The sequence below is a fragment of the Salvelinus namaycush genome, chromosome 22 (genome assembly GCF_016432855.1).
Source record: "Salvelinus namaycush isolate Seneca chromosome 22, SaNama_1.0, whole genome shotgun sequence".
NCBI lineage: Eukaryota > Metazoa > Chordata > Actinopteri > Salmoniformes > Salmonidae > Salvelinus > Salvelinus namaycush.
In genome coordinates this window covers 4,036,076-4,057,226 of record NC_052328.1, presented here as the reverse complement: position 1 = coordinate 4,057,226, position 21,151 = coordinate 4,036,076, and the positions used below count along the sequence as shown (strand labels likewise).

Below are 21,151 nucleotides of genomic sequence, written 5' to 3'. Positions count from 1 at the left end.
GCTGCTGCCTGCTACTATGGTAAATCACATTTTTAAATTTGTTTTATTTCACCTTTATTTAACCAGGTAGGCCAGTTGAGAACAAGTTCTCATTTACAACTGCGACCTGGCCAAGATAAAGTAAAGCAGTGCGACGCAAACAACACAGAGTTACACATGGGATAAAAAAACGTACAGTCAGTAACACAATAGAAATATATATATACAGTGTGTGCACATGTAGTAAGATTAGGGAGGTAAGGCAATAAATAGGCCAGAGTGGCGAAATAATTACAATTTAGCAATTAACACTGGAGTGATAGATGTGCAGAAGATGAATGTGCAAGTAGAGATACTGGGGTGCAAAGGAGCAAAAAAAGAAATAACAATATATGTGGATGAGGTAGTTGGGTGGGCTATTTACAGATGGGCTGTGTACAGGTGCAATGATCGGTAAGCTGCTCTGACAGCTGATGCTTAAAGTTAGTGAGGTATATAAGACTCCAGCTTCAGTGATTTTTGCAATTCGTTCCAGTCATTGACAGCAGAGAACTGGAAGGAAAGGCGACCAAACTAGGAGTTGGCTTTGGGGATGACCAGTGAAATATACCTGCTGGAGCGCGTGCTACGGATGGTTGCTGCTATTGTGAACAGTGAGCTGAGATAAGGTGGGGCTTTACCTATCAAAGACTTATAGATGACCTGGAGCCAGTGGGTTTGGTGATGAATATGAAGCGAGGGCCAGCAAACGAGAGCATACAGGTCGCAGTGGTCGGTAGTATATGGGGCTTTGGTGACAAAATGGATGGCACTGTGATAGACTGCATCCAATTTTCTGAGTAGAGTGTTGGAGGCTATTTTTTAAATGACATCGCCGAAGTCAAGGATCGGTAGGATAGTCAGTTTTAGGAGGGTACGGTTGAATAGCATGCATTTAGTTTTACTTGCATTTAAGAGCAGTTGGAGGCCACGGAAGGAGAGTTGTATGGCATTGAAGCTCGTCTGGAGGTTAGTTAACACAGTGTCCAAAGAAGGGCCAGATGTATACAAAATGTTGTCGTCTGCGTAGAGGTGGATCAGAGATTCACCAGCAGCAAGAGCGACATGATTGATGTATACAGAGAAAATATAGTCGGCACAAGAATTGAACCCTGTGGCAACCCCATAGACATTGCCAGAGGTCCGTTCAACAGGTCCTCCGAATTGACACACTGAACTCTGTCTGAGAGGTGGTTGGTGAACCAGGCGAGTCAGTCATTTGAGTAACCAAGGCTGTTGAGTCTGCCAATAAGAATGCAGTGATTGACAGAGTCGAAAGCCTTCGCCAGGTCGATGAAGACGGCTGCACAGTATTGTATTTTATCGATGGCGGTTATGATATCGTTTAGGACCTTGAGCGTGGATGAGGTGCACCCATGACCAGCTTGGAAACCAGATTGCATAGTGGAGATTGTACGGTGGGATTCCAAATGGTTGGTGATCTGTTTGTTTACTTGCCTTTCGAAGGCAGGGTTTGAAGTCGGAAGTTTACGTACATCTTAGCCGTTTTTCATATTTCCTGACATTTAATCCTAGTAAAAGTGCCCTGTCTTAGGTCAGTTAGGATCACCACTTTATTTTAAGAATGTGAAATGTCAGAATAATAGTAGAGATAATGATTTATTTCAGCTTTTATTTCTTTCATCACATTCCCAGTGGGTCAGAAGTTTACATACACTCAATTAGTATTTGGTAGTATTGCCTTTAAATGGGTTAACTTGGGTCAAACATTTCGGGTAGCATTCCACAAGCTTCACACTCTAAGTTGGGTGAATTTTGGCCCATTCCTCCTGACAGAGCTGGTGTAACTGAGTCAGGTTTGTAGGCCTCCTTGCTCGCACACGCTTTTTCAGTTCTGCCCACAAATGTTCTGCAGGATTGAGGTCAGGGCTTTGTGATGGCTACTCCAATACCTTAACTTTGTTGTCCATTTTGCCACAACTTTGGAAGTATGTTTGGGGTCATTGTCCATTTGGAAGACCCATTTGAGACCAAGCTTTAACTTCCTGACTGATGTCTTGAGATGTTGCTTCAATATATCCAAATAATTTTCCTGCTTCATGATGCCATTTATTTTGTGAAGCGCACCAATCCCTCCTGCAGCAAAGCACACCCACAACATGATTCTGCCACCCCCGTGCTTAACGTTTGGGATGGTGTTCTTCAGATTGCAAGATTCCCCCTTTTTCCTCCCCAAAAAACAATGGTCATTTTGGCCAAACAGTTCTATTTTTGTTTCATCAGACCAGAGGACATTTCTCCAAAAAGTACGATCTTTGTCCCCATGTGCAGTTGCAAACCGTAGTCTGGCTTTTTTATGGCGGTTTTGAAGCAGTGCTTCTTCCTTGCTGTGCGGCCTTTCGGGTTATGTCGATATAGGATTCATTTTACTGTGGATATAGACACTTTTGTACCTGTTTCCTCCAGCATCTTCACGAGGTCCTTGTGTTGTCTGGGATTGATTTGCACTTTTCGCACCAATGTATGTTCATCTCAAGGAGACAGAACGCATCTCCTTCCTGAGCTGTATGACGGTTGCGTGGTCCCATGGTGTTTATACTTGCATACTATTGTTTGTACTGATGAACGTGGTACCTTCAGGCTTTTGGAAATGTCTCCCAAGGGTGAACCAGACTTTTGGAGGTCTACAATTTTATTTATTATATAGGACTTGGCTGATTTCTTTTGATTTTCCCATGATGTCAAGCAAAGAGGCACTGAGTAGGCCTTGAAATACATCCACAGGTACACCTCCAATTGACTCAAATTATGTGAATTAGCCTATCAGAAGCTTCTAAAGCCATGACATCGTTTTCTGGAATTTTCCAAGCTGTTTAAAGGTACAGTCAACTTAGTGTATGTAAACTTCTGACCCGCTGGAATTGTGAAACAGTGAATTAGAAGTGAAATAATCTGTCTCTAAACAATTATTGGAAAAATGACTTGTGTCATGCACAAAGTAGATGTCCTAACCGACTTGCCAAACTATAGTCTGTTAACAAGAAATTTGGGGAGTGGTTGAAAAACCAGATTTAATGACTCCAACCTAAGTGTAGGTAAATTTCCGACTTTAACTGTAGGTCTGTAACAGTTTGGGTTTAGAGTGTATCCCCCTTTGAAGAGGGGGATGACCGTGGCAGCTTTCCAATCTTTAGGGATCTCAGACGATACGAAAGAGAGGTTGATTAGGCTAGTAATAGGGGTTGCAGCACTTGCTGCGGATAATTTTAGAAACAGAAGGTCCAGATTGTCTTGCCCAGCTGATTTGTAGGGGTCCATATTTTGCAGCTCTTTCAGAACATCAGCTATCTGGATTTGGGTGAAGGAGTAATGGGGGAGGCTTCAGCAAGTTGCTATGGGGTAGAAAGCATGGCCAGCCGTAGAAAAATGCTTATTGAAATTCTCGATTATATTAGATTTATGTGACAGTGTTTCCTAGCCTCAGTGCAGTGGGCAGCTGGGAGGAGGTGCTCTTATTCTCCATTTACTTTACAGAGTCCCAGAACTTTTTGGAGTTTGTGCTACAGGATGTACATTTGTTTGAAAAAGCTAGGCTTTGCTTTCCTAACTGCCTGTGTATATTGGTTCCTAACTTCCCTGAAAAGTTGCATATCGCGGGGGCAATTCGATGCTAATGCAGTATGCCACAGGATGTTTTTGTGCTGGACAAGGGCAGTCAAGTCTGGAGTGAACCAAGGGCTGTATCTGTTCTTAGTTCTACATTTTTTGAATGGGGCATGCTTATTTAAGATGGTAGGGAAATCACTTTTAAAGAATAACCAGGCATCCTCTACTGACGGAATGAGGTCAATATCCTTCCAGGATACCCGGGCCAGGTCGATTAGAAAGGCCTGCTCACTGAAGTGTTTTAGGGTGCGTTTGACAGTTATGAGGGGTGATCGTTTGAGCGCGGACCCATTACGGACGCAGGCCATGAGCAGTGATTGCTGAAATCCTAGTTGAATACAGCAGAGGTGTATTTAGAGGGCAAGTTGTTCAGGATGATATCTATGAGGGTGCCCATGGTTACGGATTTAAGGTTGTACCTGGTAGGTTCCTTGATCATTTCTGTGAGATTGAGGGCATCTATCTTCGATTGTAGGACGGCCGGGGTGTTAAGCATATCCCAATTCAGGTCAGCTGACAGAACAAACTCTAAAGATAAATGTGGGGCAATTAATTCACATATGGTGTCCAGGGCACAGCAACAGTGAGATACTTACTTCTGGAAAGGTGGATTTTTAACAACAGAAGCTCAAACTGTTTGGGCACAGACCTGGATAGCATGACATAACTCTGCAGGCTATCTCTGCAGTAGATTGCAACTCCACCCCCTTTGGCAGTTCTATCTTGGCGGAAGATGTTGTAGTTAGGTGGACATTTCTGAATTTCCGGGTGTCCTTCTTAAACCTGGATTCAGACACAGCTAGGATATCAGGGTTGGCGGAATATGCTAAAGCAGTGAATAAAACACACTTAGGGAGGAGGCTTCTGATGTTAACATGCATGAAACCAAGGCTTTTACGGTTACAGAAGTCAAATGATAGCGCCTGGGGAATAGGAGTGGAACTGGGGGCTACAGGGCCTGGGTTAACCTCTACATCACCAGAGGAACAGAGGAGGTGTAGGATAAGGGTACGGCTAAAGGCTATAAGAACTGGTCGTCTAGTGCGTTGGGTACAGAGAATAAAATGAACAGATTTCTGGCCGTGGTAGAATAGATTCAGGGCATAATGTACAGACAATGGTATGCTAGGATGTGAGTACAGTGGAGGTAAACATACGGCCAGGGTGTTGAGTGACGATGAGAGAGGTTTCGTCTCTGGAGGCACCAGTTAAGCCAGGTGAGGCATGTTGAGTGGGACTGAGGGCTCTACAATGAAATAAAACAATAAGAACTAGCCAAGACAGCAGTAGACAAGGCATATTGACATTAGAGAGAGGCATAAAGCAATCACAGGTGTTGATCAGGAGAGCTAAGACAACAACGGGTAAATGGCGATAAATGGGCAGAGCGGGTCAGTTAGGTACATAGAGGACCTGAGTTCGAGGCTGGGGCCAGCAGGTAAACAAAATTAGGTTCTGTGTTATTGAAACAGTCCAGGGGGCATCAGCTGTGTAGCCGAGTGATCATAGGGTCAAAGAGCAGAAATAGGTGAGTCAGGGTGCCGTTCGCTAGTCACTACTTTTTTATTTTTTTATTATTATTTTTATTTCACCTTTATTTAACCAGGTAGGCTAGTTGAGAACAAGTTCTCATTTGCAACTGCGACCTGGCCAAGATAAAGCATAGCAGTGTGAACAGACAACAACACAGAGTTACACATGGAGTAAACAATAAACAAGTCAATAACATGGTAGAAAAAAAGAGAATCTATATACAATGTGTGCAAAAGGCATGAGGAGGTAGGCAATAAATCGAATAATTACAATTTAGCAGATTAACACTGGAGTGATAAATCATCAGATGATCATGTGCAAGTAGAGATACTGGTGTGCAAAAGAGCAGAAAAGTAAATAAATAAAAACAGTATGGGGTGAGGTAGGTAAATGGGTGGGCTATATACCGATGGACTATGTACAGCTGCAGCGATCGGTTAGCTGCTCGGATAGCAGATGTTTAAAGTTGTTGAGGGAGATAAAAGTCTCCAACTTCAGAGATTTTTGCAATTCGTTCCAGTCGCAGGCAGCAGAGAACTGGAAGGAAAGGCGTCCAAATTAGGTTTTGGTAATCATCCAGAGCGGCAGGAATCCGGTGACGTGTAGAGAGAAGCAGTCCGATATGCTCTGGGTTGATATCGCGCTGTGCTGACTGGCAGGTATTGTCCGAGCTAAGGCTGGCTGGTGACCAAGAAAAAGGTGAAGACCGCTAGCCGTGGCTAACAAAGACTAGTAGCTAGTTAGCTAGCTCCTGATGGAAGTTCCAGTTATAAGGAATAAAAATAGAAGATCCGTACCACATTGGGTGAGGCGGGTTGCAGGAAGGTATATTTAGTTCGTAGATAGAAAGTGAGATGAAGATATATACTAAAAGACCGGCTATTTGCGCGGGATAAGACACAGGATAAGACAAAGACAAACACACACGTCCTACTGCTACGCCATCTTGGAGTGATATGAGGACGTTTGCTATCAAGCTATCAATGTGCATAATATATCTATCAAGTGGAGCAAGGTAAAAAAAATGTAAAAGATGAAAGGCTGATGCACAATCTGACTGAGGGAAAGCAAATTTGGCTGCCCGCTGGAAAATGAGGACACACAGACGCACATATACCCCTCTGCACGTTGCTCTTAATCTGCAGTTGTTTTGCAGTGAGAACGTGCAGGAGGTATTTTGCCAACATCTATTTAGGCATATTTAAACACGAATTTGAGTATCAGCCTATCCGACTATCAAGTGTCAATTTACGGATACATTTACGAGTATGAATACTCTTTTTGACATTGTTTTAGTACAAATATGTATAGTTATAGTGAATGAATGAAAATACATTAGTAGCAGAGTTAACACAGAGAGGAAACACACACATTATGGCTTTTTGGTGAGCAACAGCCCTGTCCTCCGATTATGACACATAGCCAATTATAAACACGTGTGATTTACTGTGAAGTGCATCCACTTTAAAGGCACACGAACACACACACATTTTGCACGCACGTCCAACACAAGCACGTGCATAAGTATGTCTGAATGCATGCACACTAGCACACATGCAAACACACTCGCGCACACACAACCACTGTCAATTCTAACAAGCTCTTAAGGTCTCACTGCCGAATTAGACGTTCTCCAACGTCAACTTTCAAAGTTGCTCCAAACCTAATATTTTAAAAGTTGCAAAAACATGTGCCTATCACTGGGATTGAACCCGTGACCCTCGGAGCTGGAGCTCATGATTTAAGCCTATTCACCACCCCCCGTCTACAATGCCCTATCAAAACCCAAGTTTACTTGATGGTACTAGCGCTCACCGTTGCCCCTAGAGGCGACATCCTATATTTAGGCACACAGCTCCCTCATGGCCTCTCCCCCTTCCAAACTGCTCACGTCCAAAGGACGTCCATTTTTGGTGGTTTTAACCCTACCCCTATCCCAAACCTTAACCCTGAACTTAACCATTCGGGAATAATGTCTAAACATAATGTTTTAACCCTATTTAAAAACTTAAACCTTAATTTAAAATTCGGCGTTTGGAACAACTTCGAAATTTTACGTTTGGAGAAACAGAACGATGCGGAGCAGAAGGACCAATCCAGGGTGTATAAAACACTGAAAAATGTGACGTTTGGCACAACCTCGAAATTAGATGTTTGGAGAAATGTATATAAACGTCAGAATTTGAAGTCAAATTGGTAATCATTGTTATTGGTGCCTTCTCACTTATACCATTTTTGCACTACTAAGCCTGCACTACTACCAGCCTACCAGCCTGGTTACCGTAGTTGCTAGAATTGTGCTGAAAAGGACAATGGGAAAATAGATGATCAGACCCAGCTCACTTTGGTTCGGGTCAGGCATTTGTAATGAGGATGCTCTCTCTATGGCCCAATCATGTCTTCTTTAACCCCGTCTGTTTCTACCCTGGTTGGCCTTGTATGATCTCACTCTGCTCACCTCAGTTTGGCCTGGTTTGGTCTCTCCATAGACAGTGTCAGATTGTTGCAGAGGGCAGGGAGATAGACGAGAGAGAGAGAGAGAGAGAAAGAGAGAGATGATTCCCGAGCCCATTGCTCTTGTCCGAGTAGCAGTACTCGAGAAATGAAGGAGGGGAACTGTTAATGTGCACTGTATCATTCATAACAGTAATACTGGCGTCACTTGCTGCTAAATAGCATCATTTGTCAGGGAAAAGGGCTGGGTGCCTCACTGTTACAGATAAGCACCAACAGGTTGCCCTCACTGCACCACACACGCACACATCACCACATACACACACGCACACAAACGTGCACAAGTTGACACAAGAATGCACATAGGCACGCAAAAATAGCGCACACACACACACAGCACTCAAAGAGTGCATGTCAACACGCATGTACACCCCTGCATGTGCAGTAATACATTCTTAAAACAATGCATACATCGTTTAGCCTAAACAAGCACACGAGACATCCCACTCATGCACACTCTCACTTTTACTCACAGCAAAGAACCCTTTACACGTAATGTTCTACACTCAATCACACGCTCTTTCCCTTGGTAGGAGTTAATCTTCCACATTACCGTGGCTAGTAGAGACAGGGTACTGGTATGAAGGCACCATTTGTTACTCTTCACTCATATGCTGGGACATAACCATGTCTTACCACATGCAGTGGACATTTATTTTTCAATGGAAGAGAGAGAGAGAGAGAGAGCGGGATAGGGTGAGTTAGGTCGTTATTATTGATGAATGTGCAGTAAAATGCTTAATTTGAACCCTCTTCGACCAAATTATAAATCATATTGAAAGCAGAGGAATTTGCATAAATCTCATTAGACACAATGAGAGGGGTTCATAAATCGTTATATTAATTAGTAATTTTTGCCTCCCTTTCATGAGGAAAATGGGGTGTATTAATAAAAAGAGAGGGGTGTGTGATTGTGGGGCCTAATTGGTCTTTGTGTTAAGCAGTCAGGTCCTGGATGTGGCGGGCTTGATTTAGTTCTATCTCTAAAGTACTATCTCTAATAGACTACCTGCAGTGGTGGAGAGAGAGGGAGGGAGGTATGGAGATAATACTGCATATTAGTGTGTGTGGGGGGTCATGTGTATGTGTGCCTGTGTGTGTGTGCAGGTGCCTGCCTGTGTGTGTGTGCGTGTGTTTGCCTGCCTGTGTGCATGTGTGTGAGTGTGTGTGCAATGCTGGTTAATACACTACACAGCACCACGTTAATAAATCCTCTTAATGGCCCTTCATGTTCTCCGTGTGGGTCACTCTACCAGACTCTATCTCTCCCTCAGTGGCTCCCTATCTCCACTTCAGTTTAACTGTACCATAATGAGCCCCTATCCCCCCACCCCGCCCCTCACCCTGATTAGATACCCCCGCCACACACACACTCTCTCGCACGCATGCATGCACGCACACACACAAACACTCATACGCATCCCGAGGCCCATGCCCTGGACTCTGCCTACCCTGGATCCACCCTGACACATGTCCAGCATGTTGGATTAGCCAACCTGTCAGTGCTCCACCCCTGGGTTTGATTAGCCATCCTGTCTGGGCCTCGGGATGCGTGTGAGAGAGAGGGAGAGAGAGAGAGAGAGAGAGAGCGAGAGAGAGTGTGTGTGTGTGTGTGTTGCTCTGTGTCTGTGATGAATGAAGCCTCTGAACCGCTGCAGCTCTCCAATTAAAATCACTCTACCCTCCTAACCTCACGGTGTGTGTGTGTGTGTGTGTGTATAAGTGTGTTTGTTTTATTTGTGTAAATAAATGTAAATATTTACATTTTTCCTCCCTATGCCAGTGTTTGAAAGTCCAGGACTTGGAAAAGTTGTCTAATGTGTGTGTGTCTGTGTGTGTGTGTGTGTGTGTGTGTGTGTGTGTGTGTGTGTGTGTGTGTGTGTGTGTGTGTGTGTGTGTGTGTGTGTGTGTGTGTGTGTGTGTGTGTGTGTGTGTGTGTGTGTGTGTGTTGTGTGTGTGCTTTAATAAGCCTTTTTCAAACCTCTCCTCATAACTGAACAAAAGTTTTGAGAGATGTATTGATTGTTTTTGATTTGTTATTTAGAGAAATCAGTGTACAGTAGGAAAAGCCAATACGTGTCACTCCTTTCTGGGGAGGTTCCCATTGCTTGGAAGGCAGCCACAGTTCGTCTTTTATTTAAAAGGGGAGATCAAGCTGATTCTAACTGTTATAGGCATATTTCTATTTTGCCTTATTTATCAAAAGTGTTGGAAAAACTTGTCAATAATCACCTGACTGGCTTTCTTGATGTCTTTAGTATTCTTTTGGGTATGCAATCTGGTTTCCGCTCAGGTTATGGATGTGTCACTGCAACCTTAAAGGTTAAAGGTGATTCTAAGCAATATTGTGCTGCTATTTTTATTGACTTGGCCAAAGCTTTTGATACGGTGGACCATTCCAAGAGTATTGGTGTCTCTGAGGGGTCTTTGGCCTGGTTTGCTAACTACCTCTCTAAAAGAGTGCAGTGTATAAAGTCAGAAAATCTGCTGTCTCAGCCACTGTCTGTCACCAAGGGAGTACCCCAAGGCTCAATCCTAGGTCCCTCGCTCTTCTCAATTTACATCAACAACATAGCTCAGGCAGTAGGAAGCTCTCTTATCCATTTATATGCAGATGATACAGTCGTATACTCAGCTGGCCCCTCCCTGGATTTTGTGCTAAATGCTCTACAACAAAGCTTTCTTAGTGTCCAAGAAGCTTTCTCCACTGAACACCTGAACCTCCAAAACAAAGGTCATGTGGCTTGGTAAGAAGAATGCCCCTCTTCCCACAGGTGTTATTACTACCTCTGAGGGTTTAGAGCTTGAGGTAGTCACCGCATACAAGTACTTGGGAGTATGTCTAGACGGTGCACCGTCCTTCTCTAAGCACATATCAAAGCTGCAGGCTAAAGTTAAATCTAGACTTGGTTTCCTCTATCTTAATCGCTCCTCTTTCACCCCAGCTGCCAAACTAACCCTGATTCAGATGACCATCCTACCCATGCTAGATTACGGAGACATATTGTATAGATCGGCAGGTAAGGGTGTTCTCGAGCAGCTAGATGTTCTTTACCATTCGGCCATCCGACTTGCCACCAATGCTCCTTATAGGACACATCACTGCACTCTATACTCCTCTGTAAACTGGTCATCTCTGTATACCCGTCGCAAGACCCACTGGTTGATGCTTATTTATAAAACCCTCTTAGGCCTCACTCCCCCTTATCTGAGATATCTACTGCAGCCCTCATTCTCCACATACAACACCCGTTCTGCCAGTTACATTCTGTTAAAGGTCCCCAAAGCACACACATCCTGTAAGGCCTGGGTGTCGGAGTGTGGAGTCAACACGCAGGAAACAGCAGGTGCCCAATACAAAATGTTCTTTAATGAACACGGACCATATAGTCCACCCTATTAACACACTGGGTGTACTATCTAACCAACCCCAGACACGGGGAAAAGGAACACAGTCCAGAAAACACGTAGCACACAATCAACACCACTACTTACACGCAAACAATCCCGCACAAAGAAACGTGCGGGCCGGCTGACTAATAAGCCCAACTAATTAACCCTAATACACCACAGGTGCACCCAATAACCACATAGGGAGGGGGAGAAAAAGATCAGTGGCAGCTAATAGGCCGGTGACGACGACCGCCGAACGCCACCCGCACGGGAAGGAGAGCCTGCCTCGGTCGAAGTCGTGACAGTACCCCCCCTCTGACGCGCGGCTCCCGCAGCGCGCCGACACCGGCCTCGAGGTCGACCCGGAGGACGAGGTGCAGGGCGATCCGGATGGAGGCGATGGAAATCCCTCAGCATCGACGGATCCAAAATGTCCCCCACCGGTACCCAGCACCTCTCCTCCGGACCGTACCCCTCCCAGTCCACGAGGTACTGAAGGCCCCTCACCCGGCGTCTCGAGTCCAGAATGGCCCGTATCGTGTACGCCGGGGACCCCCCGATATCCAGAGGGGGAGGAGGGACCTCCGGCACCTCACCTTGCTGTAGGGGACCAGCTACCACCGGCCTGAGGAGAGACACATGAAACGAGGGGTTAATACGATAATAGGAAGGGAGTTGTAATCGATAACACACCTCGTTTATTCTCCTCAGGACTTTGAAGGGCCCTACACACTGCGGACCCAGCTTCCGGCAGGGCAAGCGGAGGGGCAGGTTTCGGGTCGAGAGCCAGACCCTGTCCCCCGGTACAAACACGGGGGCCTCACTGCGGTGGCGGTCAGCGCTCCTCTTCTGCCGTCCACTGGCTTGTTGGAGAGATTCCTGGACGGCCCTCCATGTCTCCTTGGAACGCTGCACCCATTCCTCCACCGTAGGAGCCTCGGTCTGGCTCGGATGCCATGGTGCCAGGACCGGCTGGTACCCCAATACACACTGAAAGGGGGACACGTTAGTAGAGGAGTGGCGTAGTGAGTTCTGGGCCATTTCAGCCCAGGGAATGTATCTCGCCCACTCCCCTGGCCGGTCCTGGCAATACGACCGCAGAAACCTACCCACCTCCTGGTTCACTCTCTCCACCTGCCCATTACTCTCAGGGTGATACCCAGAGGTCAGGCTGACCGAGACCCCCAAACGCTCCATAAACGCCCTCCACACTCGGGACGTGAACTGGGGGCCCCGATCAGAAACGATGTCCTCCGGCACCCCGTAGTGCCGGAAGACGTGGGTGAATAATGCCTCCGCAGTCTGTAGGGCTGTAGGAATACCGGGCAACGGGAGGAGACGACAGGACTTCGAGAACCGATCCACAATCACCAGTACCGTAGTGTTTCCCTGAGACGGTGGAAGATCGGTCAGAAAATCTACGGACAGGTGCGACCAAGGCCGTTGTGGAACGGGGAGGGGTTGTAACTTCCCTCTAGGAAGGTGCCTAGGAGCCTTACTCTGGGCGCATACCGAACAGGAGGAAACATAAACCCTAACGTCTCTCGCCAAGGTAGGCCACCAATACCTCCCCCGAAGACTCCCCACCGTCCTCTTCACCCCAGGGTGACCCGAGGAGGGTAGAACGTGAGCCCACCGAATCAATTTGTCCCGAACACCAAGCGGCACGTACTTCCGCCCCACCGGACACTGAGGAGGAGCGGGTTCCGCCCGTAACGCTCGCTCGATGTCCGAGTCCACTTCCCACACCACTGGTGCTATCAGCCTTGAGGCGGGAAGGATGTGAGTGGGTTCGGTGGGCCGATCGTCCGAATCGTAAAAACGGGACAGTGCATCCGCCTTTACGTTCTGAGAGCCCGGTCTATATGTTAACGTAAACTGAAATCGGGTAAAGAACATGGCCCACCTTGCTTGACGTGGGTTCAGTCTCCTAGCTGCCCGAATATACTCCAGATTCTGGTGGTCGGTCCAGATGAGAAAAGGGTGCTTAGCCCCCTCAAGCCAGTGTCTCCACACCTTCAGGGCACTGACCACTGCTAACAACTCCCGGTCCCCCACATCATAGTTACGCTCCGCTGAACTGAGCTTCTTCGAGAAGAAAGCACAGGGGTGGAGTTTTGGTGGCGTACCAGAGCGCTGTGATAGCACGGCACCTACCCCAGCCTCGGACGCGTCCACCTCCACTATGAATGCTAGAGAGGGATCCGGATGCGCCAACACGGGCGCATCCGTGAACAGCGCCTTCAACCTGTTGAAAGCTCCGTCCGCTTTTGCTGACCACTGCAGCCGCACCGGACCCCCCTTCAGCAGTGAGGTAATGGGAGCTGCTACCTGACCAAAACCCCGGATAAACCTCCGGTAGTAGTTGGCAAAACCCAAAAACCGCTGCACCTCTTTTACCGTGGTCGGAGTCGGCCAATTACGCACGGCCTTAATGCGGTCACTCCCTACCACCACGCCCGAGGTGGAAATGCGATAACCCAGAAAAGAGACGGCTCGTTTAGAGAACACACACTTCTCAGCCTTGACATATAGGTCATGCTCCAGCAGTCTACCAAGCACCTTGCGCACCAGAGACACATGTGCGGCGTGAGTGGCTGAATAGATCAGAATGTCATCAATATAAACAACCACTCCCTGCCCGTGCAGGTCCCTGAGAATATCGTCTACAAAGGATTGAAAAACGGCTGGAGCATTCTTTAACCCATATGGCATGACGCAGTACTCATAATGGCCCGATGTGGTACTAAATGCGGTTTTCCACTCGTCTCCTTTCCGAATACGCACCAGACTATACGCGCTCCTGAGATCCAATTTTGTGAAGAACTGCGCTCCGTGAAATGATTCCATTGCCGTAGCAATGAGAGGTAGTGGGTAACTAAACCCTACGGTGATGGCATTTAGACCTCTATAATCAATACACGGACGCAAACCTCCCTCCTTTTTCTTCACAAAAAAGAAACTCGAGGAGGCGGGTGAGATGGAGGACCGAATGTACCCCTGTCCCAGAGACTCAGTGACATATGTCTCCATAGCCACCGTCTCCTCTTGGGACAATGGGTACACGTGACTCTTGGGAAGCGCAGCGTCTACCTGGAGATCTATCGCACAATCCCTTCCCGGTCGATGAGGTGGTAATTTAGTCGCTTTCTTTTTACTGAAAGCGATTGCCAAATCGGCATACTCGGGGGGAATGCACACCGGGGAACCCTGGTCTGGACTTTCCACCGACGTGGCACCGATGGAAACTCCCAAACACCTTCCAGAACACTCCTTTGACCACCCCTGGAGAACCCCCTGTCTCCACGAAATTTTAGGATTGTGCCGGGCCAGCCAGGGAATCCCTAGCACCACTGGAAACGCAGGCGAATCAATAATATAAAAGCTGATACGCTCCTTATGATTCCCCTGCGTCACCATGTCCAGGGGAACAGTGGTCTCCCTGACCACCCCTGACCCTAATGGCCGGCTATCTAGGGAGTGCACGGGAAAGGGAGAATCTATCGGCACAAGCGGAACCCTTAACCTAAGAGCGAGTCCGCGATCCCTAAAGTTCCCAGCTGCGCCTGAATCGACTAGCGCCCTATGCTGGGAAGAGGGGAAACATTTCAGAAAAAAGATCAAGACAAACATGTGACTAACAGGGGGTTCTGGGTGAGTTTGGTGCTGACTCACCTGGGGTGATCGAGAAGCGTTCCGCCTGCCATCTCGACTCCCAGACGGACCCCCCCAGCACCGATCGGCCGTGTGTCCTCTCCGACCACAGCTGGTGCAGGGAGAGCCTCCTCCTCCGGTATCCCTCGGCCCAGCCCCTCCCAACTCCATGGGAATAGGAGCGGAGGGGCTGGGTGGTGGAACGTACAGGACCCTCTCAGAACGCCCGCGGGCAGCCAGCAGATTGTCCAGACGGATGGACATGTCAATCAGCTCATCTAGAGAAAGAGCGGTGTCCCGACATGCTAGCTCCCTGCGGACGTCCTCCCGGAGACTACACCGGTAGCGATCAATAAGGGCCCTGTCGTTCCACCCAGATCCTGCAGCCAGGGTCCGGAACTCCAGCGCGTAATCCTGGGCGCTCCTCTTCTCCTGCCTAAGGTGGAACAGTCGTTCTCCCGCCGCTCGGCTCTCTGGAGGATGGTCAAATACGGCCCGAAAACGGCGGGTGAATTCTGGGTAATGCTCCTTCGCCGAGTCTGGGCCATTCCAGACCGCGTTGGCCCACTCCAGAGCACGACCCGTGAGGCAGGAGACGAGGACACGCACCCTCTCCGCTCCCGAGGGAGTGGGTCTTACAGCGGCAAGGTACAGTTCCAGTTGGAGTAGGAACCCCTGGCACCCCACCGCCGATCCATCATAATCCCTCGGGAGTGTCAGACGGAGAGCGCTGGAGCCGAGGAATGAAGAGTCCTGGGCTGGAGGAGCCGAAGGTGGAGAGAGGAAACCACTCCTCTCCCATCGATCCATTCGCTGCATCATTGAATCCATCGCTGTTCCCATACGGTGGAGAACAGTGGTATGCTGGAGCACCCGTTCCTCTATTGATGGGAGAGGGTTGGCTGCTGCTCCTGCTGACTCCATTTCAGAGGTGCGGGATTCTGTAAGGCCTGGGTGTCGGAGTGTGGAGTCAACACGCAGGAAACAGCAGGTGCCCAATACAAAATGTTCTTTAATGAACACGGACCATATAGTCCACCCTATTAACACACTGGGTGTACTATCTAACCAACCCCAGACACGGGGAAAAGGAACACAGTCCAGAAAACACGTAGCACACAATCAACACCACTACTTACACGCAAACAATCCCGCACAAAGAAACGTGCGGGCCGGCTGACTAATAAGCCCAACTAATTAACCCTAATACACCACAGGTGCACCCAATAACCACATAGGGAGGGGGAGAAAAAGATCAGTGGCAGCTAATAGGCCGGTGACGACGACCGCCGAACGCCACCCGCACGGGAAGGAGAGCCTGCCTCGGTCGAAGTCGTGACACATCCCTGGGTCGCTCCTCGATCAGTTCGCTGCAGCTAGCGACTGGAACGAGCTGCAACAAACACTCAAACTGGACATTTTTATCTCAATCTCTTCATTCAAAGACTCAATCATGGACACTCTTACTGACAGTTGTGGCTGCTTTGTATGATGCTTTGTCTCTACTCTCTATTGTTGTCCCTCTTGATCTTTGTGCTGTTGACTTTGCCCAATAATGTTTGTACCATGTTTTTGTGCTGCTACCATGTTGTGTTGCTACCATGTTGCTGTCATGTTGTGTTGCTACCATGCCGTGTTGTCATGTGTTGCTGCCTTGTTATGTTGTTGTCTTAGGTCTCTCTTTATGTAGTGTTGTGTTTCTCTTGTTGTGATGTGATTTGTCCTATATTTATATTGTATTTATTAGGTTAATCCCAGGCCCCTGTCCCCGCGGGAGGCATTTTGCCTTTTGGTAGGCCATCTTTGTCAATAAGAATGTGTTCATAAATGACTTGCCTAGTTAAATAAAGGTTAAATAAAAAAAATAAAAACAGTATTTTCATGAACGTTATAGTACTGGTATAGAAAGAAGTAATACAGGTTAATGCCTTTTTTTGTTCCTTTATATGGTAACATTGCATACAAAATGCAGAGGTCTAAAGTACTTAAGTAAAAAATACTTTAAAGTACTACTTAAGTAGTTTTTCAGGGTATGTGTAGTTTGCTTTACTATTTATATTTTTTACAACTTTTACTTCACTACATTCCTAAAGAAAATTATGTACTTTTTGCTCGTTACATTACTCATTACATTTTGAATGCTTAGTAGGACAGCAAAATGGTCCAATTCACACACTTATCAAGAGAAAATCCCATGTCATCCTACTCCCTCTGATCTGGCGGGCTCACTAAACACACATGTTTCGTTTGTAAATTATGTCTGAGTTTTGGTGTGTGCCACTGGCTCTCCGTACATTAAAATAACATGAAAATTGTTCTGCCTGGTTTGCTTAATATAAGTAATTTTAAATAATTTATACTTCTACTTTTACTTTTGATACTTAAGTAAGCCACATGTAAGTATATTTGAGCAATTACATTAACTTTTGATACTTAAGTCAATTTTAAACCAAATTCCTTTAGACTTTTTGTCACTCCTGCTCCCGCCCTCCCTCTCTGGCACTCGAGGACGCCAGGCTGCCCTTCATTACGCAAACCTGCCAACATCATTACGCGCAGCCGCGCTAATTGGACTCACCTGGACTTCTTTCCTTTGTTGATTGCCCCGTCTATAACTATCGACTCCCCCGTTTCTTCCCTGTGTCAGCATTAATGTCGGTATGTGTTCGTTGATAATTACATTTTCACTCCCTGTACCTGCTTCTTGTCTACCAGCATCAATCCTTACAGAATGCTGACACCTCTATACAAAGCATCAAGGAGGGTTTTGATTTTTGGTTGGTGACTTCGGGTCGGGGTGCCGTCGCTAATGGAACCGGGGGTGCCTCAGCTAGCTCGTCGTGCTTCCACGCCCTAGCTGGCTCGAGAGGTCTTCTTGCCTCGGTGGGCTTGGGGGGGGTACTGTCACACTTGCTCCCACTCCCCCTCTCTGGCGCTCGAGGGCGCCAGGCTGCCCTTCATTACGCACACCTGTCACCATCACTACGCGCAGCAGCACTCATTGGACACACCTGGACTCCTTCCCTTTTGTTGATTGCCTCATCTACAGTGGCTTGCGAAAGTATTCACCCCCTTGGCATTTTTCCTATTTTGTTGCCTTACAACCTGGAATTAAAATAGATTTTTGGGGGGTTTGAATCATTTGATTTACACAACATGCCTACCTCTTTGATGATGCAAAATATGTTTTATTGTGAAACAAACAAGAAATAAGACAAAAAACTAAACTTGAGCGTGCATAACTATTCACCCCCCCCCCCCCCCCCCCAAAGTCAATACTTTGTAGAGCCACCATTTGCTGCAATTACAGCTGCAAGTCTCTTTAGGTATGTCTCTATAAGCTTGGCACATCGAGCCACTGGGATTTTTTATCATTCTTCAAGGCAAAACTGCTCCAGCTCCTTCAAGTTGGATGGGTTCCACTGGTGTACAGCAATATTTAAGTCATACCACAGATTCTCAATTGGATTGAGGTCTGGGCTTTGACTAGGCCATTGCAAGACATTTAAATGTTTCCCCTTACACCACGCAAGTGTTACTTTAGCAGTATGCTTAGGGTCATTGTCCTGTTGGAAGGTGAGTCTCAAATCTCTGGAAGACTGAAACCGTTTTCCCTCAAGAATTTCCCTGTATTTAGCACCATCCATCATTCCTTCAATTCTGACCAGTTTTCCAGTCCCTGCTGATGAAAAACATCCTCACAGCATGATGATAGCACCACCATGCTTTACTGTGGGGATGGTGTTCTCAGGGTGATGAGAGATGTTGGGTTTGCGTCAGACATAACGTTTTCCTTTATGGCCAAAAAGCTACATTTTAGTCTCATCTGACAAGAATAACTTCTTCCCTAGGTTTGGGGAGTCTCCCACATGCCTTTTGGCAAACACCAAACGTGTTTGCTTGTTCTTTTCTTAAGCATGGCTTTTTTCTGGCCACTCTTCCGTAAAGGCCAGCTCTGTGGAGTGTATGGCTTAAAGTGGTCCGATGGACAGATACTCCAATCTCCACTGTGGAGCTTTGCAGCTCCGTCAGGTTTATCTTTAGACTCTTTGTTGCCTCTCTGATTATTGCCCTCCTTGCCTGGTCCATGGATTTTGGTGGGCGGCCCTCTCTTGGCAGGTTCGTTGTTGTGCCATATTCGTTCCATTTTTTAATAATGGATTTACATGGTGCTCCGTATGATGTTTTTTTATAAATCAACCCTGATCTGTACTACTCCAAAACTTTGTTCCTGGCCTGATTGGAGAGCTCCTTGGTCTTCATGGTGCCGCTTGCTTGGTGGTGCCCCTTGCATAGTGGTGTTGCAGAATCTTGGGCCTTTCAGAACAGGTATATATATACTGGGATCATGTGACACTTAATAAAGTCCACCTATGTGCAATCTAACTAATTATGTGACTAATTATGTGAATTGGTTACACAATATATTTTTTAGGGGCTTCATAGCAAAGGGGGTGAATACATATGCATGCACTACTGTTCCGTTTAGAATTTTTTTGAATAAGTTATTTGTTTACTTCCACTTCACCAATTTGGACTATTTTGTGTATGTCCATTACATGAAATCCAAATCAAATGAATTTAAATAACAGGTTGTAATGCAACAAAATAGGAAAAACACCAAGGGGGATGAATACTTTTGCAAGGCACTGTATAACTGTCTGCTCCCTCGTTTGTTCCCTGTGTCAGCATTCATGTCGTTATGTGTCCGTTGATAATTAAATGCTCACTCCCTGTACCTGCTTCTCGTCTACCATCGTCGATCCTTACACTTTTACTCAAGTAGTATTTTACTGGGTGACTTCCACTTTTACTTGAGTAATTTTCTATTAAGTTATCTTTTCTTTTACTCAAGTATAACAATTAGGTACTTTTTCCACCACTGGCCCGAAATGGCACCCTATTCCCTATTTAGTGGGGAATAGGGTGCCAAATTGGGAATATAATGCCATTTTGTACCAAAAAAAAATATTCCTGTGACTGACCTTTGACCACTGTTTCCCCCTGTGTATGTCAGGCACATCAGTGACCCAGCTAGAGGCTCTGGACCCAGAACAGGAGCCACTCATCTTTGGTGTCGTGGGAGAGGAGGCCATGAGGTACTTTGCCGTGGCGAGAGACACGGGAGTGGTGTGGCTACGACAGCCCCTGGACCGCGAGGTTAGAAGACACACACACACACACACAGGCACTTGCACGTACACATGCAGGTATACACACACACATTAATGAGAAGAGGAAGAACGTCAGAAAAGGAGGGATGGCTTAAGGATGGAACAGAGAGAAGTGAGATTTAGAAAGGCTTAGGAAGAGTGTAATGATGAACTTCACAGTGCTCCCGAAAGGGGCAGTGGTCTAAGACACTGCATCTCAGTGCAAGAGGTGTCATTGCGCTGGTTCAAATCCAGGCTGCATCACATCCGGCCGTGATTGGGAGACCCATAGGGCGGTGCACAATTGGCCCAGTGTCGTCTGGGTTTAACTGGGGTAGGCTGTCATTGCAAATAAGAATTTGTTCTTAACTGACTTGCCTAGTTAAATAAAGGTTCAATTAATTAAAAAAATAAGACCAAGAACAACTTGGAAGAAGACACATAAAAGAGAAATTAGTGTATTTGTATGGGCATTGGAGAAGAGGAATTGGCAAGAGTGGGGTTTTAGAAAATCTTTGCAAACACATCATCACGTTTCAATTAAATAAACTGTATTCACATGCATGAATACACAAACTCACACACACAAAGGTTATTACATTAAACTAAAATTTAAATGAAAACGAAAACAGATTATGAAAAAAACGATTTAGTAAGCTGAAATAAAATAATTAACAAATATGTTTTAAAAACTTAAACTATACTGAAACAATTATCTTTGACTCCAAAACAAAATAAAATAAAATAAAAAAACATCATGAATGTTCAGTTTTAGTTTTCTTTGTAAACTTTGGGCGAAAATAGAGTGGGGTTTTCAATGGGGTTTTAAAACTTTTTTGGGGGGGGGGGGGGGGGTTCAAGCTACAGAATCTGGCGGTGTTTCAAATAGGCCTAGCTTGTATATGTCTCAAATAGATCTAGCTTGTGCATCACTATTACTAGTAATCACTACCTAACAGGGAAACAACTGTCTAGGTAGTTAACTTCATTCTTCTTACATGTACTACTAAAGTTAAAAAGCATCGGATTGGTGTAAACATGGGCTATTCCTTTTAGGCCGTGACTGCGGATCCGACTTTTCACCAGATGTTTTTTTCCGCACATGTGCAGAAGCTTCGGGATCATTAGTACGGAGAAAAAAAGGTCAGAGAAAAGTCAGATCCGCAGCCACTCCATTCCTTTTTAATCAAAGTAATTTTGGGATTTACTTTATAATTGAGACCTAACCTGACCTATGACATGACCCGCCACCTGGTTTC

The 21,151-nt window shown here is 46.3% G+C and overlaps 1 protein-coding gene across 1 annotated transcript in view; it reads left to right on the top strand.

Moving 5' to 3' along the window:
- LOC120017357 (cadherin-23-like) overlaps positions 1–21,151 on the top strand; it is a 659,988-nt gene that overhangs the window by 126,673 nt on the left and 512,164 nt on the right. Inside the window, exon 3 of the mRNA XM_038960107.1 lies at positions 19,757–19,899. Within this exon, the coding sequence (XP_038816035.1) occupies positions 19,757–19,899 (143 nt within the window). The remainder of the gene's footprint in view (positions 1–19,756; positions 19,900–21,151) is intronic.